At 48.6% G+C, this 17,623-nt stretch overlaps 1 protein-coding gene across 1 annotated transcript in view; it reads left to right on the top strand.

Annotated features, from left to right (window-relative positions):
• The window catches only part of ADCY7 (adenylate cyclase 7), an 87,870-nt gene that overhangs the window by 63,504 nt on the left and 6,743 nt on the right, over positions 1-17,623 (top strand). Inside the window, exons 11-22 of the mRNA XM_051979816.1 lie at positions 217-405; positions 1,712-1,746; positions 3,136-3,219; positions 5,283-5,358; positions 6,300-6,397; positions 6,915-6,999; positions 7,898-8,032; positions 9,138-9,224; positions 12,937-13,148; positions 14,836-14,929; positions 15,455-15,610; positions 17,000-17,146. Of these exons, the coding sequence (XP_051835776.1) occupies positions 217-405; positions 1,712-1,746; positions 3,136-3,219; positions 5,283-5,358; positions 6,300-6,397; positions 6,915-6,999; positions 7,898-8,032; positions 9,138-9,224; positions 12,937-13,148; positions 14,836-14,929; positions 15,455-15,610; positions 17,000-17,146 (1,398 nt within the window). The remainder of the gene's footprint in view (positions 1-216; positions 406-1,711; positions 1,747-3,135; positions 3,220-5,282; positions 5,359-6,299; positions 6,398-6,914; positions 7,000-7,897; positions 8,033-9,137; positions 9,225-12,936; positions 13,149-14,835; positions 14,930-15,454; positions 15,611-16,999; positions 17,147-17,623) is intronic.

The raw sequence follows: 17,623 nt of genomic DNA on the forward strand, positions 1-17,623 counted from the left end.
AAATTCCTCACATCAAACTTTCTTCCTGGCTTGGGGAGGATATGGCCTAATGCTTGTGCTCCAAGTGGGGCTGAACTTGGCCTTCTGTGAGTTCTTCAGGCACCCCAGACTCCTGAAAGGGTCATCCTTGAAGACTGAGAATCTTTATTAGTTCTTTGTCAGTGACCTTTGCAGTCAGGCTTCCTGAGTGATATGGCTTTGTTTTTGCCCTTGAAGTCCCGGCAACAGCAGCCGGTCAGCCAGCACCTCCCAAAGCCGAGAGCCAACGATGCCCTGAAGATGCGGGCCTCTGTCCGAATGACCCGCTACCTGGAGTCCTGGGGGGCCGCCCGGCCCTTTGCATCTCTCAATCACAGGGAGAGTCTGAGCACGGACATCCTCATCCCCAAAGTGAAGCGACCAAAGGTGAGACCGTGCGGATTTCCATCCCCCTCTCCTGCTCTCCAGTTTTTTCACGTTGGAGACTGGGCACCTGCGTAGCTGGAAGTCTGCCCGATGACTTCTAGAGAGATGCTGTGGTGGGGGAACTGGGGACCAAAGAGCCAGGAGCCCGGAGTTCTAATTCTGGCCCTGCTGAGTGACCTCCCTTTGGCCAGTCTCATCAAACCTTTGTTACTGGCCAACTGTGTTCCAGGGACCTTGGTACCTATTGAAGAGACCAAGAAAGGTGACAAGGTCTCTACCTTCAAATACCGTGCTTTCTAATTGGAGAGCTACCACATTTATATGGTACACATTATATGTATTAGATAGATAGGAACCTGAGTGTCTGAAAACGCTAGTGGGGTGCGGGGGTGGGGTGGGGAGAGAAGGGAACAAAGAACAGCTTCCTGCAGAAGATAAGATCTGAGTTTTGAATTCTAGGTTCTCTACCTTTAGCATGAAGAGAATAATCCCTGCCTTCACTACCTAGCAGGAAAGTCCAATGAAATAATTTAATGCAAACATTTATTAAGCCCTTATCAGCAAGACCCTGGGCACTGTACTAGGTCCTGGGAACACAGGCCTGGAAAACCTGTCCCACACTTACCTTCCAGTGGGGATCATGTGAAGAAATGCAAAGTTGGCAGTATTGTTAATCCCTTTCCACTTATCTGAATATTTGATTTTACATTCTAATACTATAGTTAGCACTGCCCCATCGCACAGGGTGCAACGTTAGCCCAAAGTGTGGGGTGGGGAGGGGGGGGTGCTGGTCGTTCTCGGAGGGAGCCGGTTCCTAGCTTCCCATTTCTTTGCTGCTTTTCCCTTTATGGTGTTATTGTACCTGAGATCTTACTAGATCCTCGCTGTGTTCCTGGACTGTGGGAGGGCAGATTTGTATCATCTCCTTTCCGAGATGAGTAACTGAGGCTCACAGGCTGCCCGGGTAGCCACGGAGCCCGAGCTTGAATGTCTCTGCCACCCCGATCTAGCGCTGTTCTCTCGGGCCCTCTGGGTGGGCTTGCCTGGAGGCTGAGTCCTTGGTGCCCCTGTGGCTTTTGGATGACCTCCCCCTGGAGGGACAGGGTCTGTTGGAAGGTTTTATTTCTCCCTCCCCAGTGAACATTTTCCTGTTTACCTGTTAAGTTTTTGGTTCATGGGGATGGGAGATGCTGTCTGTGTTTCACAGGGCGCCCAGATCAGCCCTGGCTTGCTTCCCTTCCGGATGTGACATGTTATCGCTGTGCGGTGAAACCATTTTCAGTTTCATTTCCTTGCCTCCTTTTAGGCAATCCCCTTGCGGCGTCACAGGGATGCGGACAGGTGGGTTGATTCTCGCTTCTCCTCTGCCAGGCCGAGCCTCGCCCCTCTCCTCCCAGCACCAGCAGCCTGTTTCTGGTCGCCCTCCCAAGGGTCCGAAGTCCTGAGCAGGAGGCCACGCCGGCGGCCCTGCCGGGCTCTGGGACTTTGCCATCCCTTCTCTCAGCACAGATCACCCAAAGACGCCCACCTGCGTGCCTTAGATGGTCTTTGTGGGCTGAGACCGTGCTCGGTGACGATGCTCCTGGCCGGTCCTGGGGGTCAGACGCGTGAGCTGGATCACTGGGCCTGGGCCAGGAGGCTTTTCAACTCAAAAGGACCTGCCATCCTTCATGATGTTCTGGGGTTTTTGAGGACTCAGGGGTACCTCCCTGCCACAGTGAGGCCCCCAAAGGTGACTTTGGTAAAGGAGGCCCATTTTGTGGATTAGGAAAATTGAGCCTCGGGGTCACTAGGGTTTTCCTGTAAGTATACAGGTCAGGGGATCAAAGATAGAAAGCTGGAAGGGACTCTCACTTGTGCCAGTGAGGAAGCAGCCTCAGGGGCTTGCCGGAGGTGACAGAGAGCAGCTCAGAGTCAGGATTCAGCACAGACCTGGGCTCTGCACCCAGCATTTCAATCCTGCCATGACTCAGGCGGTCCCTAGGGGCACCCCCGAGGCAGCGTTCTTTCTCCTCTGCCCCCTGCCCCCCAGCTCACTCTCTCCGGGAAGTTTTCCCTGACTAACTTCCCAGGGCTCTGGCCATTCCAGAGCATCTCCCTGCTCACACCAACACAGTATTATTGTCTCTTGGCAAATGTTGACCGAGTTTGTTGTTGCATGTATGGCTGCCATCAGCAGCGTATTTTCCTGCTCGGAGGAATTTTTCCACTGGGTTTTCGGCCCTTCCCATTAGCTTTCTGAGGGCCGGATCGCATGGCCCATCGCTTCTCTCCGGGTCCAGTGTTCAGGATGGGGGCCGCTCCAGCCCCAGAGGCGATCCAGTGGCTGCCTAGCGTTTATTCCTGGCCATGGCTGAGATTTAGCCAGTGTGTACTTGCTTATGAAGTGCCTGCTGAGAACAGCACACTCCGTGCCCTCAGGAGTTAATTGAGTGCTTGCTGTGGACCTGCCCCTAAGCTCTGGGGACTTGTAGCCCAAAGGAAGGTTGGGGTCAGTCCCTGCCTCCTGAGGAAATCTTGAGTTGTTTCATTCTGTTCTCCTTACTCTTTGTTCAACCCAGGGAAGCCCAAACAAACCCCAAGAGGCACACAGCTGCCGGCTCATCTCACTCGGCAGACGGTGGGACAAGGCTGCCTGACGGGGTGGTGGGAGGGGTGGGGGGTCCCTCTGCACACTCACTTGTGCCTCCAGCCAGGGCAGGACCAGGAGCAGAATGGGTCTCATTTCAGAAATGCGTCTCCAAAGGGGAAAGCTGAGGAGGACACCTACGATGAAGAGCTGATGTTGGCCATTGAAGGTCTCAGCTTGGCCAGGTAAGACGTGTGGATTCCCCCCTCCTCAACAAGGAGCAAACCTGGAATCAAATCTTTTTGAAACCGAATCCCAGCTTAAATGCACAGATGTTGCAGACTCATAGATCAAGAGCTAGAGGGCCCTCTGAACCATTTAGTTCTGTTCCCTCATTTTGCAGATGAGGAAACTGAGGCAGAGAGTGACTTGCCCAGTCAGAGTTAGTGAGTGGCTGAAGTAGGAATTGAATTTGGGTCTTCCTGACTGCAAATCTAGGATTGTCTACCACACCAAGCTGGCTCACTGGGCTGGAGACAGTCTTCTCAGCAATGTCAGGGCTGAACTAGTACTTAAACTGCTGTTTCTAGAGAGCTAGTTCTCTCCTTTCCGTCTCTCCTTTTCATCTTTTCCTCTCTTCAGGGTCCTGCCTTTGTGACATCTGTCTTCCTCTTTTTTTTCTCCCTTTTCTCTAGGTTCTTTTTTTATTTTTATTTTTATCTTTTGGATCTAAGGATGGATTCTGGTTCACCCGGTGCCTAGTGGTTGTGTCCTAACAGAGAATGATGGGCAAATGTGGAGGGGAGAAGGCTGCCCCAGGGGGGTGAGCTGCATCTCCTCTGGGGGAATGTCTGCCCCTGGGGGAGGGAGGTGCTGTGCCTTTCTTGGTACAGGAGTTTTGACTTGCCTCCCACTTCTGTTTCTTCTCCCAGATTTGAGTTTTAGTTTCTGTGGAGCTGGGCATGTTGAGAGTCTGTGCTTCTGTCTCTGATACTGACTTTCTGTGATATTTTGAGAATGATGGAGCAGATCAGGGAAGGGGTAAAGCAAATTTTTCCTGACATAAGCACTAGATAGAGTACTGGGCTTGGAGCCTGGAAGACCTGAATTCAAATCCAGTTTTGTACACTTTCCAAAAGTGTGTTGTTGAGCAAATCACTTACTCTCTATTTGCTTCAGTTTCCTTAGCTATAAAATAATAATGCTATTTTATAATAGTATAATTATAAATATAATGTATGTATAATATAAATAGCTTTGTATGCAATTTATAATTATAATTACATATAATATATAATAATATAAATGGAATTACACATAAGTAAAAATAAATATAATAATAGCACCTGTCACAAGGATCAAATGAGATAATATTAGTAAAGAGCTTAGCACTGCCTGGTACATAATTGGCTTTATATAAATGCTGTCATCATCATCACTTATGAAAACATGATCCTGGCTCTTGGGAAATAGTAATTTCCATTCTAATACCATTTAGGCCAGGAGAAGCCAAGCTCAGATACTCCAGAGACCTAGATTTTCCATCTTCCACCTGCCCACACGTGGTTTTTGAGTCTGTCCTGGGTGTGATCTTGCACATTCCAAATTCCTACCCACATAGAATATCAGACTTGCCAGGAACCACTAGAAGTTACCAAGTTGAACCCCTTCATTTTCTGGGGGTAGGAAAGAGAAGTGGATAGGGGCAGTGAATTCATAGGATCACAGATTTCAAGCTAGAAAGGACCTTAGAGTTCTTGTGGTTCATTGCTCTTATTTACAGATAAAGAAACTGAGGAAGGGGAAATTATATAATATATATGTTTATTATATATTATATAACATAATATAATCTATAAGATTATATATAAGGGCAGCAAGGTGGCAGAATGGGCAGAGTGAAAGGCTTAGAGTCACAAAGACTCATCTTTTTTGAGTTTAAATCTGGCCTCAGACACTAACTAGTAGCAGTGTGATTCTGGGCAAATCACTTAACCCTACTTGCCTCAGTTTCCTCATTTGTAAATGAGCTAGAGAAGCAAATGGCAAATGACTCACCAAGAGTGAGTCTGCCAAGAAAAACCCAAATCGGGTCACAAAGAGTTGGACACAACTGAAAAACAGCGTGGCAAAGCTTATGTGAGAAGGTAACGGCAGAGCCCACCCCCAGAGCACTTCCTGACCCCCCGTCCAGCAGCCTCTCTGTCATCCTGCCATCCCCCGGTCCCCACAGCCCTGCCCCAACTTGGAGCACCAGGAGATGCCATCCTGAGTCTCTCCTGCGCTCTCACACCTTGTACCCACACAGACCCTGCTGCTGCGGGAATTCTGAAGACTTCTACACCATTGGAACGTTCTTTGTGGAGAAGAACTTTGAGAAGGAGGTAAGTAGGGAGTGTGTAGCCTAGAAGGCATGATTCCACAGGCCTGCTGCAGCCCCGTACTGAACTTCTCACTTTGAAGAAATTTCTTTAGTTTTTACAGGCTTCTTCCCTTCCTCTCCCACCCAGTTCCCTTTCCTCCAGCCTCCGTTCTGTTATTAAGAGGGTAGCACCCAATCTGATAAATGGTCACACTGTGGAAATAGATCACTGGACATATGTGGGAGGTGGAATAGAGAGGTGGGGCAGGACACCAGAGGCAAGGGAAGGACTGCAGAAACTTCCCTTGTTTAGAGATTCCCCATTGCAAAGGGGCATGGCCTGCATCTGCAGGCCTCCAGAAGAAACCTCAGCTCATTCTACAGATAAAGAAATTAAGGCAAAGAAAGCTTAACTGATTTAACAGTGTAAATGGCAGAATCTGGATTTGAATTCATATCCTCTGCCAATTTTGTACCCTTTCTCTAATTCTTTTGATATATATATCAAAATATATTCTATGTTTGTATTCTATTATTAATAATATATATTTATAATTTACACCTATATTTATATATAAAGATTTTCATAGTTTATATACATAAGCACATCTATATGTATACACACACACACACACACACACACACACACACACACACATACATATATATAATTCCTATTTTAAGGAAGGTACGCCTGCGACATACAAATCCAGAGTCTCCAGAGGTGGCTTGTGGATTAAATCTACTCCTGTTTCACACATTCCCTCTCATATTAGTAGCTGCTGTCTTTCTCCAAGGAGAAGACCAAGCTATGTGGGTGCCATGGGCCTGCGTTCCCAGCAGTTGGAAGGCATGCCGGGAGGGTCACCTCCACAAAGGGCCCAGCAGGTTTCCTTTTCTGGTTGCTAAGCACGGCTCCTCTTCGGGTAGCCCATCCTCCTCACCTTGGAACTTCCCTTTCAGTACCGAACAATGCCGGTCCCCAGGGTCCGCAATTACTTTGCTTGTGCCGCCCTTGTCTTCTGCTCTCTCTTGCTGGTCCACGTCTTAGTCATACGCACGTAAGTGGGGGGATTGGAAGGTCCTGGAGTCGAGGATGGGCAGAGGGGGTTTTGGAAGTCACCCATAGTATAGAGAAATAAAGTGAGGCACGGTAGGGGGAAGGGCTTGTCCTAAGGTGCGGAGGGGACTCCCTTGCAGGCCAGAACTCTAAGCTCATCTCTGGCTAAGCCTAGGGGAGCAGGAGACACCATGGGCCTTGAGGGGAGGGGTGAATGGTGAGACTACTTTGGAAACCCCAAAATAAAAGCTCCTTCGGGGCCCAAGGCTGACTTCGGGTGACATTCCTCTGAAGGCCGTGTCCTAGAGAATGAGGAGGCCGTGGGCTGGAGTGGGGGGCTGGGGGCCCAAAGGGAAAGAGTGACGGACACGAAGGCACCCCTGCTTTTGGAGGGGTGATGTGTATTGTCCAAGTAATGACCACCGGACTTGGGGAGGAGGCTAAGCCAGCTCGGGTCTCCCAGGGACGGCCCAGTCAGTTGCTCTGTGACCCAGCAGCGCTTCTGTGTTTGCCTTCAGGACTGCAGAAATGGGGATCTCCTTTGGGATTGTGGCCGCCATGATAGTGCTGGCCTTGGGGGCGTGTTTTGCGGATGATGTCCTGGTGAGTGTCTGAATGCGTCCTGCATTCTCCTGTGGGTGCTGACCACCTGGCTCTGGGTGCTGACCACCTGGCTCTGGGTGCTGACCACCTGGCTCCCGCGCTGGCCATGACTGTCCAGGTGTTGAGGGCTTGTGCTGATGTGTTCTGGGGCCCCGAGGAAAGCCTGGGGCTCAGTCCATGGCAGCCCCTTGGCTCTCTCCTCTGGCCTGGATGTGCTGCTTCCACAGGGACATGAGCCTTCCCTGCCTTCACCAAGTCGCCGCCCTTCAGCTTTCTCCGACTGATCCCACTTTACAGCACGTTGGAGTGCTGGATTTGGCGTGGGGAAAATCTGAGTTCCGGTCCTCCCCGGCCGTATTGACCCTGGGCCAAGTCGTTCCATTTCTCTGGCCCCCTCTGTCACACCAAGGGGATGGACTTGGCCTCTGAAGGCCCGTCCTGCTCTAGTGCGAGGTTCTTCACAGTCGTGTCTTTTCTGTGCATACATCCTTTCTCTTAGCCCAGCGTCGGCATGCAGTAGGTGCTTCAGAAATGCTGGTTGAGCTGACTCTTCAAGGACTAAAACCAGGGTGGAAGCTTCTGATCTTATCAGACCTGGAGGGAGGGGGGTTATTCCCTATCAGCCTGGACAGTCAGTGAGGGCAGAAGCTCTGTCTTCCTCGGTCCCTCTCGGGTCTCCTGCTTAATCTTGGCTTATCTGCTGGCTCTCCCCTGAACCCCAGTGTGGGTGATCCATGCTTGTAACCTTGCAGTGACTATTTCTTCTCTCTTTTTTTTATTAAAGCTTTTTAATTTGCAAAAGATATGCATGGACACTTTTTCAGCATTAACCCTTGCAAACTCTGTGTTCCAATCCCCGCCCCCCCCCTTCTCCCCAACCCCTCTGCTTACGTCACAGAAGTGCTGCCGAGATCAGTCCGGCCTTCGCCTCCTTAGGACCCTCTCCCAGAAGGTGGAGACCGAGCCTCTGCTGAGACTGTCCTTGGCTGTCCTGACCATTGGTGGCCTGCTGACCGTGGCCATCGTGAATCTGGTAGGTCTTACTGCTCCGTCTGTCTGTGGAGTCCGGGAGCGCCTCATTTCTGGGCCGGATGCGCGGAGCTTCCTCCCCCCCAGGGACAGCCGTTTCTCTGTGTCTGTGTCCCATAGCAGCCCAGCACCCAATCCAACAGCCAGTCTGCTTTCCTAGAGGCTACACTGTCTTGCCTGGGCTGAGACTTCCAGAGGGTCAGGCCGCTTCCATTCCTCAGGGAAGGGTCAGCAAGGGCCAGAGCAGGTTCCTTACCTTCTGCACAGCCCGTGAACACATGTCCTTGGCAAGCAGGTGCTGGAGTCAGCTTGGACTGGCTCTCGGGAACTCATTAAATTTTCATCCTACAAATCAGGGCTTCATTAAATATTTTGTTGATTTTCTAGACTTAAGAAAGTGACAGGGGAAAATATTAATAATGTAAATTAAGTTTTGTCCTGTGTACTTTTCTCTCTTTCCACCCCATCAGTGGTTAAATACCCCCAAGCCACCTCTTGTCTCATAGGGACAATTTCTTAGACCTACAGAATGTAAAAACAGAAAGTAGAATGTGAGAACTTCAAGAAACCTCAGAATTTGTGCAGCAAGATAATTATATAAATATCTGTATATATATTGGATTTAACATATATTTTTAACATGTTTAACATATATTGGATTCCTTGTCATCTGGGGATGGAGTAAGGGAGGTGGAATTTGGAACACAAGGTTTGCAAGGATCAGTGCTGAAAAATTATCCATGCATATGTTTTGAAAATAAAAAGCTTTAATTTAAAAAGAAAGAAACCTCAGAAGATAGAATGCTAAAGACCGTTTCACCCACCCTCATTAGTTTAAAGAAGAAATTGAGACCCACAAAGAGGGGATGATTTGTTCTAAGTGACATAATGAAAAAATGGGAAATCCTAGCCTGAAATGTAGGGGGCTTGAGTCCGCAGTGCAGAAAGGGGTCTCTCCCCTCCACCGGTCTGATTTTAAGTTCACAGCGAGAGTTGAAGAAGGAACAGTAGTGGGTTAGAATCTTCATAGTCCTGGTCTTTACGGTATGAGCAGGAACCAGCCGGAGGCTCCGCAGGTGCCCCATCCCAATGCATTGTGTCTCCCACAGTTACTGACACCGCCTCAGCAGTCCTGTGCGCACTTCACTGAGCCGAGTCGTGAGGACAGCACCCCTAGCCAGTGTTCTGTCCTTCCGGTGAGTAGGGGCTGGATCCCACGCACTCCAGCCGAGCCCCTTGGCTGGAAGGGCTTCTCCAGCTGTCTTTCAATGCTTCTGGCAAAGTACGATCAGCTCTCACTCAGGACAAGAGCAGAACATGCACAGATAACTAAAAACAGTATTGATCCTACTGAAACCGATCAACGGTGAGCGTAAGACATCAGCTTCCTCATTCAATAAAGGAGGAAACCATGGCCTAAGGAGAGGAGTGATTTTGCCTGTGATCACGTAGCTACTTGTTAACAAAACTAGGGTTAGTCATATAGAATAACTTCTCTTTCACAGCTAGAAAAAGCTGATTAGATTCATTGCTTACATTTCCTCACTTATTATTTGCTTCTCTATCTCTCTGCAATTTTGTCTGAAACTGCTGTCTCCAGGCTGATTGATCATTTCGGTTGCTAAGAAACAATAGGCATCTAGGTGACCCAGTGCATAAAGTGCTCGTCTGAACTCCATGAGTTCCCATCTGGCCTGACACCAGCTGCGGGCTAATATGCTGGGTGGGTCATTTAACTGTCATCTGCCTCAGTTTCCCAATAGTAAAATGGGGATGAAAACAGCAAGGCTATTATGAGGAGCAGATGAGATATCTGTAAAGCATTTAGCACAGTGTTCTAGTGTCTAGTTGGCATTTAATCAATGCTTATTCCTTCTCCCTACCCTTTTCTCATTGAAATTTCTCATTCTCTTCTTGAGCTCTCTTTAACTTTTGGCAGTTAAATCTCCTCCTGCAGACTCCCCAATGCTGGCTTTCATGCTGGTGCTCTTTCCTGGATTTCACTTCTTCCCTGTGTGACTTTCCTTCTCACTCTCCTTTGCTGAATTACATCATCTCCCAGTCTCTAGATGTGGTAGGGGGCCCCTGTGGTTCTGTTTTGGACCCTCTCTTGGTCTCTCTTCATTTTCATTAGGGAATTTCACCTGCATTCATGACTATTCTTTCTGTTCAGGTGACTCCCATATCAGGGTCACCAATCCCAAGTTCTCTTGTAACCTAACATCTTATAATGTTAACAGGTAAAGGATACTTCTTGTAAGCTTCTCAAATTCAGTGGGTTCCAGTTAGAACTCATCTTTCCCTACGAACCATACCCCTTTTCCAAACTTCTCTATTTCTTTTGGGGTTTCCATCCTTTTTGAGGGCAGCTACATGGTGCAGTAGACAGGGCACTGAACCTGGAGTTGGATATTAGAGTTTAGGTCTGGCCTCAAATACTTATTAGCTGTGTGACCCTTCTTAATCCTGTTTGCCTCAGGTTTCTCATCTGTAAAATGAGCTGGAGAAGGAAATGGCAAACCGTTCCAGGATTTCTGCCCAAAAAATCCCAACTGGGGTCACAGAGAGTCAGACACAATTGAACAACCATGATTGCTGTTCTAGCCACTCAGATTCACAACTTTAGAGCAAAGCTGGAACTATACAGAGCAAGCAGGACTGTGCCCCAGATGGAGACAGCCTTAGGGATGCAACTTTTTCTTATGTTTTTGTTTTTGGAAATTGAACTTTATTTTTTCAATTATGTATAAAAATAGATTCATTTTTTTTTTACACAAAATTTAGAGTTCTAAATTTTTTCTCCCTTTCACCCCACCCCCCCAAGATGATAAACAATCTGATATAAGTTATACATGTGCAATTGTATAAACATATTTCCACATTAGTTGTGTGGTGAAAGAAGAAACAGAACAAAAGGGAAAAACCACAAGAAAGAAAAAACAACAAAAGTGAAAATAATGTAGTTTGAGCTGCATCAGATTTCATAGTTCTTTCTCTAGATGGATGGCGTTTTCCCATCATGAGTCTTTTGGAACTGTCTTGGATCACTATATTGCTGAGAAGAGCTAAGTCTATTTTAGTTGACTGTTGCCCAGTGTTGCTGTGACTGTGTACAATGTTATCCTGACTGCTCATTTCAATCAGCATCAGCTCATGTAAGAGGGACACAGCTCTTGCTCCATTGATGGGGGGAAGCTTCCCCTCCTGTGGCCCCTTCTAGCATCTCCACCTGGCCAAGCCAAGCCATTCTCTCTCCTAGTCCTGAATTTCTGCTCTTATTTGCCTCTCCATCCCCCACCCCATTCAAAGTGAACTGCCTGGTCTAAGTGATTGTGTTATTATTTATTACTTGGGTGTCTGATTCGTGTGGGGTTGGCTGTGGGGGGATCAGCAGCTACTGCTTCACTCCCGTAGGCCCCTGCTCCTGCACAAACTTTGTCCTGGCCTTTCAGTCACTTTCTTCCTCTGCCCTGAATTTCCACCGTATTCTCCAAAATCCTTCCTTCATCGTGGTGCAGTGGAAAGAGCTCGGGCTTTGGTGAGAAGACCCCAGTTTAAGTTCCCTTGCCTTCTCTGACCCTCGGCTTCCTCAGTTCTGCAGTGAGCTTCATGGCTCCCTTCTAGCTTTTAGAGCAATCATGCTGTGATGATTATAACTTTTCTTCCATTTTCTGGTGCTCCCCCCAACCTGCCCTTTCCTCCTAAAGACTGGGGGCTTCTCTCACGCTCCCTGACACAGGAGGCCGGGACCAAGGGCTGGCCCCTCCATGCAAATTTTTCCTGGCTCCCATTATGCAGCAGTTTCCTTTCCTCCTTTTAAGTCCCCTCTGTTCTGTCCTGATTTTTATCTCTCCTGTTATCTGTGGATCTCCCAGGTCAGTCTTCCTCCTCCAGGAAGTCCAGTACCTCACTCACTCGCTGCCTTCTTACCCAGTGACCCTGGCAGCCACATTCTCAGCTCTCATGACCCCCACTTCCAGTCTGAGAGCGCCCATGGCTCCATCTTCCTGAGTCCTGGGACCTGTGGGACCAATAACCGTCCTGAGATCTCAGTGCTTGGACATCCCTGTTGGCCCGGCCCACGCTCACCTGGAGCTGCCCCAGTCTCCTGCCTCGGTCGTCCTCCTCTGCCTTCCCTCCCCTTCTCCTCCCTCCATTCAGTTCTTGCTGATCCCACTTCCATATCATCTTTTTCGCCTCCCCCTTTTTCTCCCCCACACCCCATCCCTTCTTGTTCCCCCACCCTCATCACCTGGCCGGTGTCTCCCCAGCCTGTTTCCTCAAGTTGGCCAAAATGACCTTATTGCAGTCTGAGCGTGACCTCGCCTCTGCATAGCTCAGGAACCTTCAGTGACTCCCTATTAGCTCTAGCATAAAATATCAGCTCTTCTGTTTGGTGTTTAAAGACCTTCCCGGGGGTAGCTCTGGTCTACTGTAAAGAGCCTCACTTTACAGTCTGCTTTCCGGGCCCCCGCTTTGGACCTGGCCTTGCATCCTTTGCTTCTGTGGCTCATTATGGACCCTCCCTCATGCTTTTCACCTCTTAGGATCCTTCCTCAAGACTCAGGTCTCTTGCTACAGTCAGGTTTTCTCGATTTTTTCTCTTTGGTTTTGCCTGCCCCCCCCCTGAATTATTTTCGTTTACTCATTGCATCCTCCCTCCTCTATCCCCCTTGTTTTTGCATTCCCAGTTAACACTATTCCTTGTGCTTGTTAGGCATTTAAGGCTGAATTGAAATCATGGGGCCTGCAGAAGAGCACATCTGAGGGCTAGACCATCAAAGAGAGGGACTGCTAAACTCCCAGGCCTGGGATGGGCCCTAACCAGTGTGGGGGTTGGGCGGGAGGGGGGGGGAAGGGTGAGAGCCCAGAGCAGCCAGTCCTGACCAGAGCCTGCTTTGCCCCCAGTACTACGCCTACAGCTGTATCCTGGCCTTCATCGCCTGCTCCATGTTCCTGCGGATGAGCCTGGAGCTGAAGGTGCTGATGCTGACGGCCTCGGGCATCTTCTACCTGGTGGTCTTTAACACTTACATCAATGGGAGCCCAGAGGCAGATGACATCGGGCCCAGGAACACCACTCTCAACAGCAGTTCCCCCTCCTACCTAGGCTCCTCCAGGTAGGCAAGCTTGCCTTGGGTGAGCCGCGTGTCTCAATCCTGAGTGGGGCCTTTATTTGGGCCTAGAGTGTCTATCTAGATCTTTTAAAATCCTTGGGGATAACCTATTTTTGGACCAGTATAGTGGTTAATAACAAAAATTGTTATATTCATATAACAAGAATTTCTGCTTTTGGTTTTTTTCCCCCCTGAGGCAATGGGGGTTAAGTGACTTGCCCAGGGTCACACAGTTAGAAAGTGTAATGGGTCTGAAGGCCAGATTTGAACTCAGGTCCTCCTGACTTTAGGGCTGGTGCTCTATCCACTGCACCAACTAGTTACTCTGAGAGTTTCTACTTTTAAGAGCACAGTCTCATTTTGGTGTGAAATTCTAGAATAGGTGGCATTTCCCCCATTTTAAGAAGAAATTGAGGTCCAAGGGGATAAGGGATCATAAAGTTTAAACTTGAGGGGGCCTTAGGGAACATCTAGTTCAACCTCATATTTTAAAGCAGTGGAGCCCAGAGAGGAGAAATGATCTGCCAGTGTTTTCAGAGCTGAAGCTTGAATCCTGAGCTGATCCTAACGCTGCCTCCACCACTAGTGAGTGGCAAAGAAAGGATGGATTTCCTGACTCCCCAGAAGCACTCATGCTTCTGGTGGGGCCTAGTCTTTCCAGAGGCCTTCAAGTCCGTCCCCCACCTATAGTGGGGCTTCAAGGGGGCTCCCCTGAGCCTATAGATTGAGGAGAGGGAGGAGTGAGGGTACTGGGCCAGGGAAGGCGTCCTGGTAGCCATCTTTGTTTTCTGGGTCCCTGGGGCCTTCTGTTAGCCTGTTGGATGGCTGTTTTCCAGGGAAATTGGTGAACAGCAGTAGTGGTGCTCCACATATCAGTCCTTGGAAAACACCGTTTGTGTCTGTCACACTAGGTGCGGGCTCTAGGCCAGGTTTGGGAAGAGAGTACCCATGGACTTTGCCTTCAGGGGATTCCCTGGGACTGGTTCTGTACTCTTGGGAAGGAGGCCTTGACCTGCTAGGGGTTAAAGCGCAGGGGCAGGCTGAACATGTGTGGGTCACGGCCGCTGAATTTGAAAGCTAGTATTTACATTTAAGCATGGGAGTCTCTGAGTAGAAAGAATGTGGGAGTTGGAGGGATTGGGAGGCTTGAGTTTGAATCCCAGCTCTGACACTTTTGGGGTGATTTTGGATCAGCCATGTTCTTGAATCTCACTTTTCCCCATTTACAAAATGGGAAGAACATTTGTGCTATTTACTTCACAGGTTTATTGTGAGGAAAGGGCTTTGTGCTCTCTGAAGCACTGAATGAATGTCATTAATATGTAATTTATCACACACACACACACACACACACACACACACACACCCCTCTAATCCAGTCCTGTTTTTCTAGAATGCAGCTTAGAGACCTTGTAGTTCAACTCTCCTATTTTACAGATGAGGGAGGGAAGATGAGTTGCCTGTGGCTATATAGGAGGACAGCTAGATGGCTCAGTGGATAGGAATACCTGAGTTCGAATCTCACTTTAGGCACTTACTCACTATGTGACTCTGGACAAATCACTTTACCCTGTTTGCTTCAATTTCCTTAACTGTAAAATGATGTTGTGAAGATCATATGAGATGATAGGGCTGCTGTGTGGCAGACACTTAATAAATATTTATTTTTTTCCTTTTCTCCTGTATCCAGTGTCTCAACTTCACGATTCATGAAAGATCTGAAAATAATGATCAATTTTTACCTGTTCCTGTTTTATTTTACCCTTATCTTGCTGTCAAAACAGGTACAGTTTGCTAAGCCCCAGGATGCTTCTGTGTTCCATATTCCATCCCTCCAGCTCCCTTCCCTGGTGGGACTTGTAGGTGTTGCCTCAGATTTAGAATAAAAAGGGGGAGGCCCTTGTTGGGGGGTGGTCCCTTATAGGACAATTCCAGCCAATTGTTAGTGACAGTGCTGATGTTTTTGACACTTGGATGTGTCTAAGTCTGCTTTGTGGGGTAGCTATATTCTTTTAAACATTTAGAAAGGATATTCTTGGCTCACATGCTTTTTCATGTGAACGTGACATCTTTGGTCATATCCCTCATCATTTGGGTGATGGAGATGTCTTTTGGGGGAGGGCTATGTCTGCTGAGGGATACTGTGTCTTCTCAGACTGGGGACTTTCTGTGGGCAGAGACTGTCACTTCTCACCCTGAATCAGAGTGGGGACTCCTTGGATTCCCAGAGGGCAGAATTCTGCCCTCCCTGCCTCTCTGGGACCCTGGGATGGAGCACAAAAGATGACATTTCCTGGACTTTTTTACAGATCGATTATTACTACCGCCTGGACTATCTGTGGAAGAACAAGTTTAAGAAAGAACAGGAAGAATTTGAAACCATGAAGAATGTGAATCATCTCCTGCTGGAGAACGTCCTCCCTACTCATGTGGCCGAGCATTTCATTGGGGACAAGCTCACTGAGGTACGGGCCAAGGCTGTGGAAAGGTGGGCATCGGTCACTCTGGCGGCCAAGTTCAGACCTGTCATTGGGTGTTTTCTGAGGTGGCTTTGGATGTTGGCGGTACCGAGCTCCAAGATCAGGCTGAAGCTTTCCCAGGCCTGCCCACCCAGATCCCAAGTTCCATTTCTGTCAGTTAGAGGAGCTTTTTGCTCATGAAGGAGCCTTGTGGCCTGTCTTCCTGCCTGAGCCCCCTGACGCCTGAGAGGTTGAGAAGGAGAGGGAGGGAGCTGATGGTCTGTGTTTTTGAAAATGGTGACCTTTCCGGGAAACCTGGCAGGAAAGGGTCCTGTCTACAAGAAACCTTTGACATGGGATAGAGATAGGGAATGGACCTGGCACCTCACGGACAGAAGGAGCCATTCCAGGTGAGGAGATTCCTTCTACCAATGCAGGGAAACTTTTAGTCAGATAGAATTGTGTGGAGCACTGAGGGATTAAGTAACTTGCCCAAGACCACTCAGTGAGTGACTTCAAGGGGTGCTTTCTGTCCACTCCATCACAAAGGGAGGAAAATAAAAGCTTTCCTTATAGAATATTGGTAATTCTAGGGAAAAGATTGACATTATGACCATTTGTACTAAAAATAGCTCACCTTTCTGTAGTACCTTAAGGTTTGCAAAATACTTTCCTTATCAAAAGAAAAAAGAGAAAAAAGAAGAAAGGAAGGAGAAAGGAAGAAGGAAGGAAGGGAAGGAGAGAGAGAAGGGGGGAAGGGGAGGGAAGGAGGGAGGAAGGAAGAAAGAAAGGGAAGGGAAGGGGAGAGGGAGACAGAGAGAAGAGAGAGATCCGGTGATGTGGTTGGAGCAGATCTTACCACCTTTTTATCCATGAGGATTCCGGGCTCAGGAGGATGACACGCTTTTTGCCCAAATCTTTCAGCTCACAGATAGATTTAGTCTCTGGGCGCCAAGAGCAGTGTTCTCTGTCCCTGTGCTCCAGGGCTAACCCCCGAGATCCTCCCCAGACAGCTGCTCACCTGCTGCCAGATGGTGATGTTACCTTTGGGATTCCTCTGTGCCCATTACAGGGCGTTTCACACGATGTTTAATAATCACAAGGCCAAACAGAACAAGTATCTCTGAGACTTGTAATTATGGCCTAGGTTCACATCGCCTTCTTTGATCCTCACTGTACCCTTATAAGGTATTATAAGGTAACGAGTGCTTCCATTTTAAAGGTGAGGAAACCGAGGTACGTGGCTGTCACTTCAGCTCAGTACCACTGCACTCTTCTCAGGCCAGAGCTTGCCTTCCCGAGCAGGCCCGAGGGTGCCCTCCTGGGGCCGCGGCTGTGTGGGCGAGGGAGTGGGACACAGCATGAAGTTCCCCTCTTGTCTCCCTGCTGACTTAGGACTGGTATCACCAATCTTACGACTGTGTCTGCGTCATGTTTGCATCTGTGCCCGATTTCAAAGTGTTCTACACCGAGTGTGACGTCAACAAGGAGGGCCTCGAGTGCTTGAGGCTCCTAAATGAGATCATCGCGGACTTTGATGAGGTACCACTGAGGCTATGGGGGAGGGAAGGCAGAGCTCATCCCATGGGCTGTCGCCAGATTCCCGTTTGCTTTGACACAGATTGATGACCTGCTCTTGTGCCGTATTGACAATTTTAGTGTCATTTCCTAATTCCATTTGGCTCGGGCTCCTGTTAAAAGGCAGCTTGCCAGGTGTTAATAGTGCAGAGAGGGGGGCCAAGACAAATGCCTGGGTGTGTGAGGAGGAGGGTGAGAATTCATTTGGTGTTCAGTGTTTGCCGTAGATAAGGACCAAATACATTTTTAAAGCACTCTTTATTGTTGCCGAGTCGTGTCTTACTCTGTGACCCCATTTGGAGTTTTCTCAGAGAGATGCTGCAGCAGTTTGCCATTTCCTTTTCCAGCTCATTTTACAGATGAGGAAAGTGAGGCAAACAGGGTTAAATGAGCCACTCGGGGTCACACAGCTGATAAGTGTCTGAGGCTGGATTTGAGTTT

This window comes from Antechinus flavipes, chromosome 2, assembly GCF_016432865.1.
Source record: "Antechinus flavipes isolate AdamAnt ecotype Samford, QLD, Australia chromosome 2, AdamAnt_v2, whole genome shotgun sequence".
Classification (NCBI taxonomy): Eukaryota; Metazoa; Chordata; class Mammalia; order Dasyuromorphia; family Dasyuridae; genus Antechinus; species Antechinus flavipes.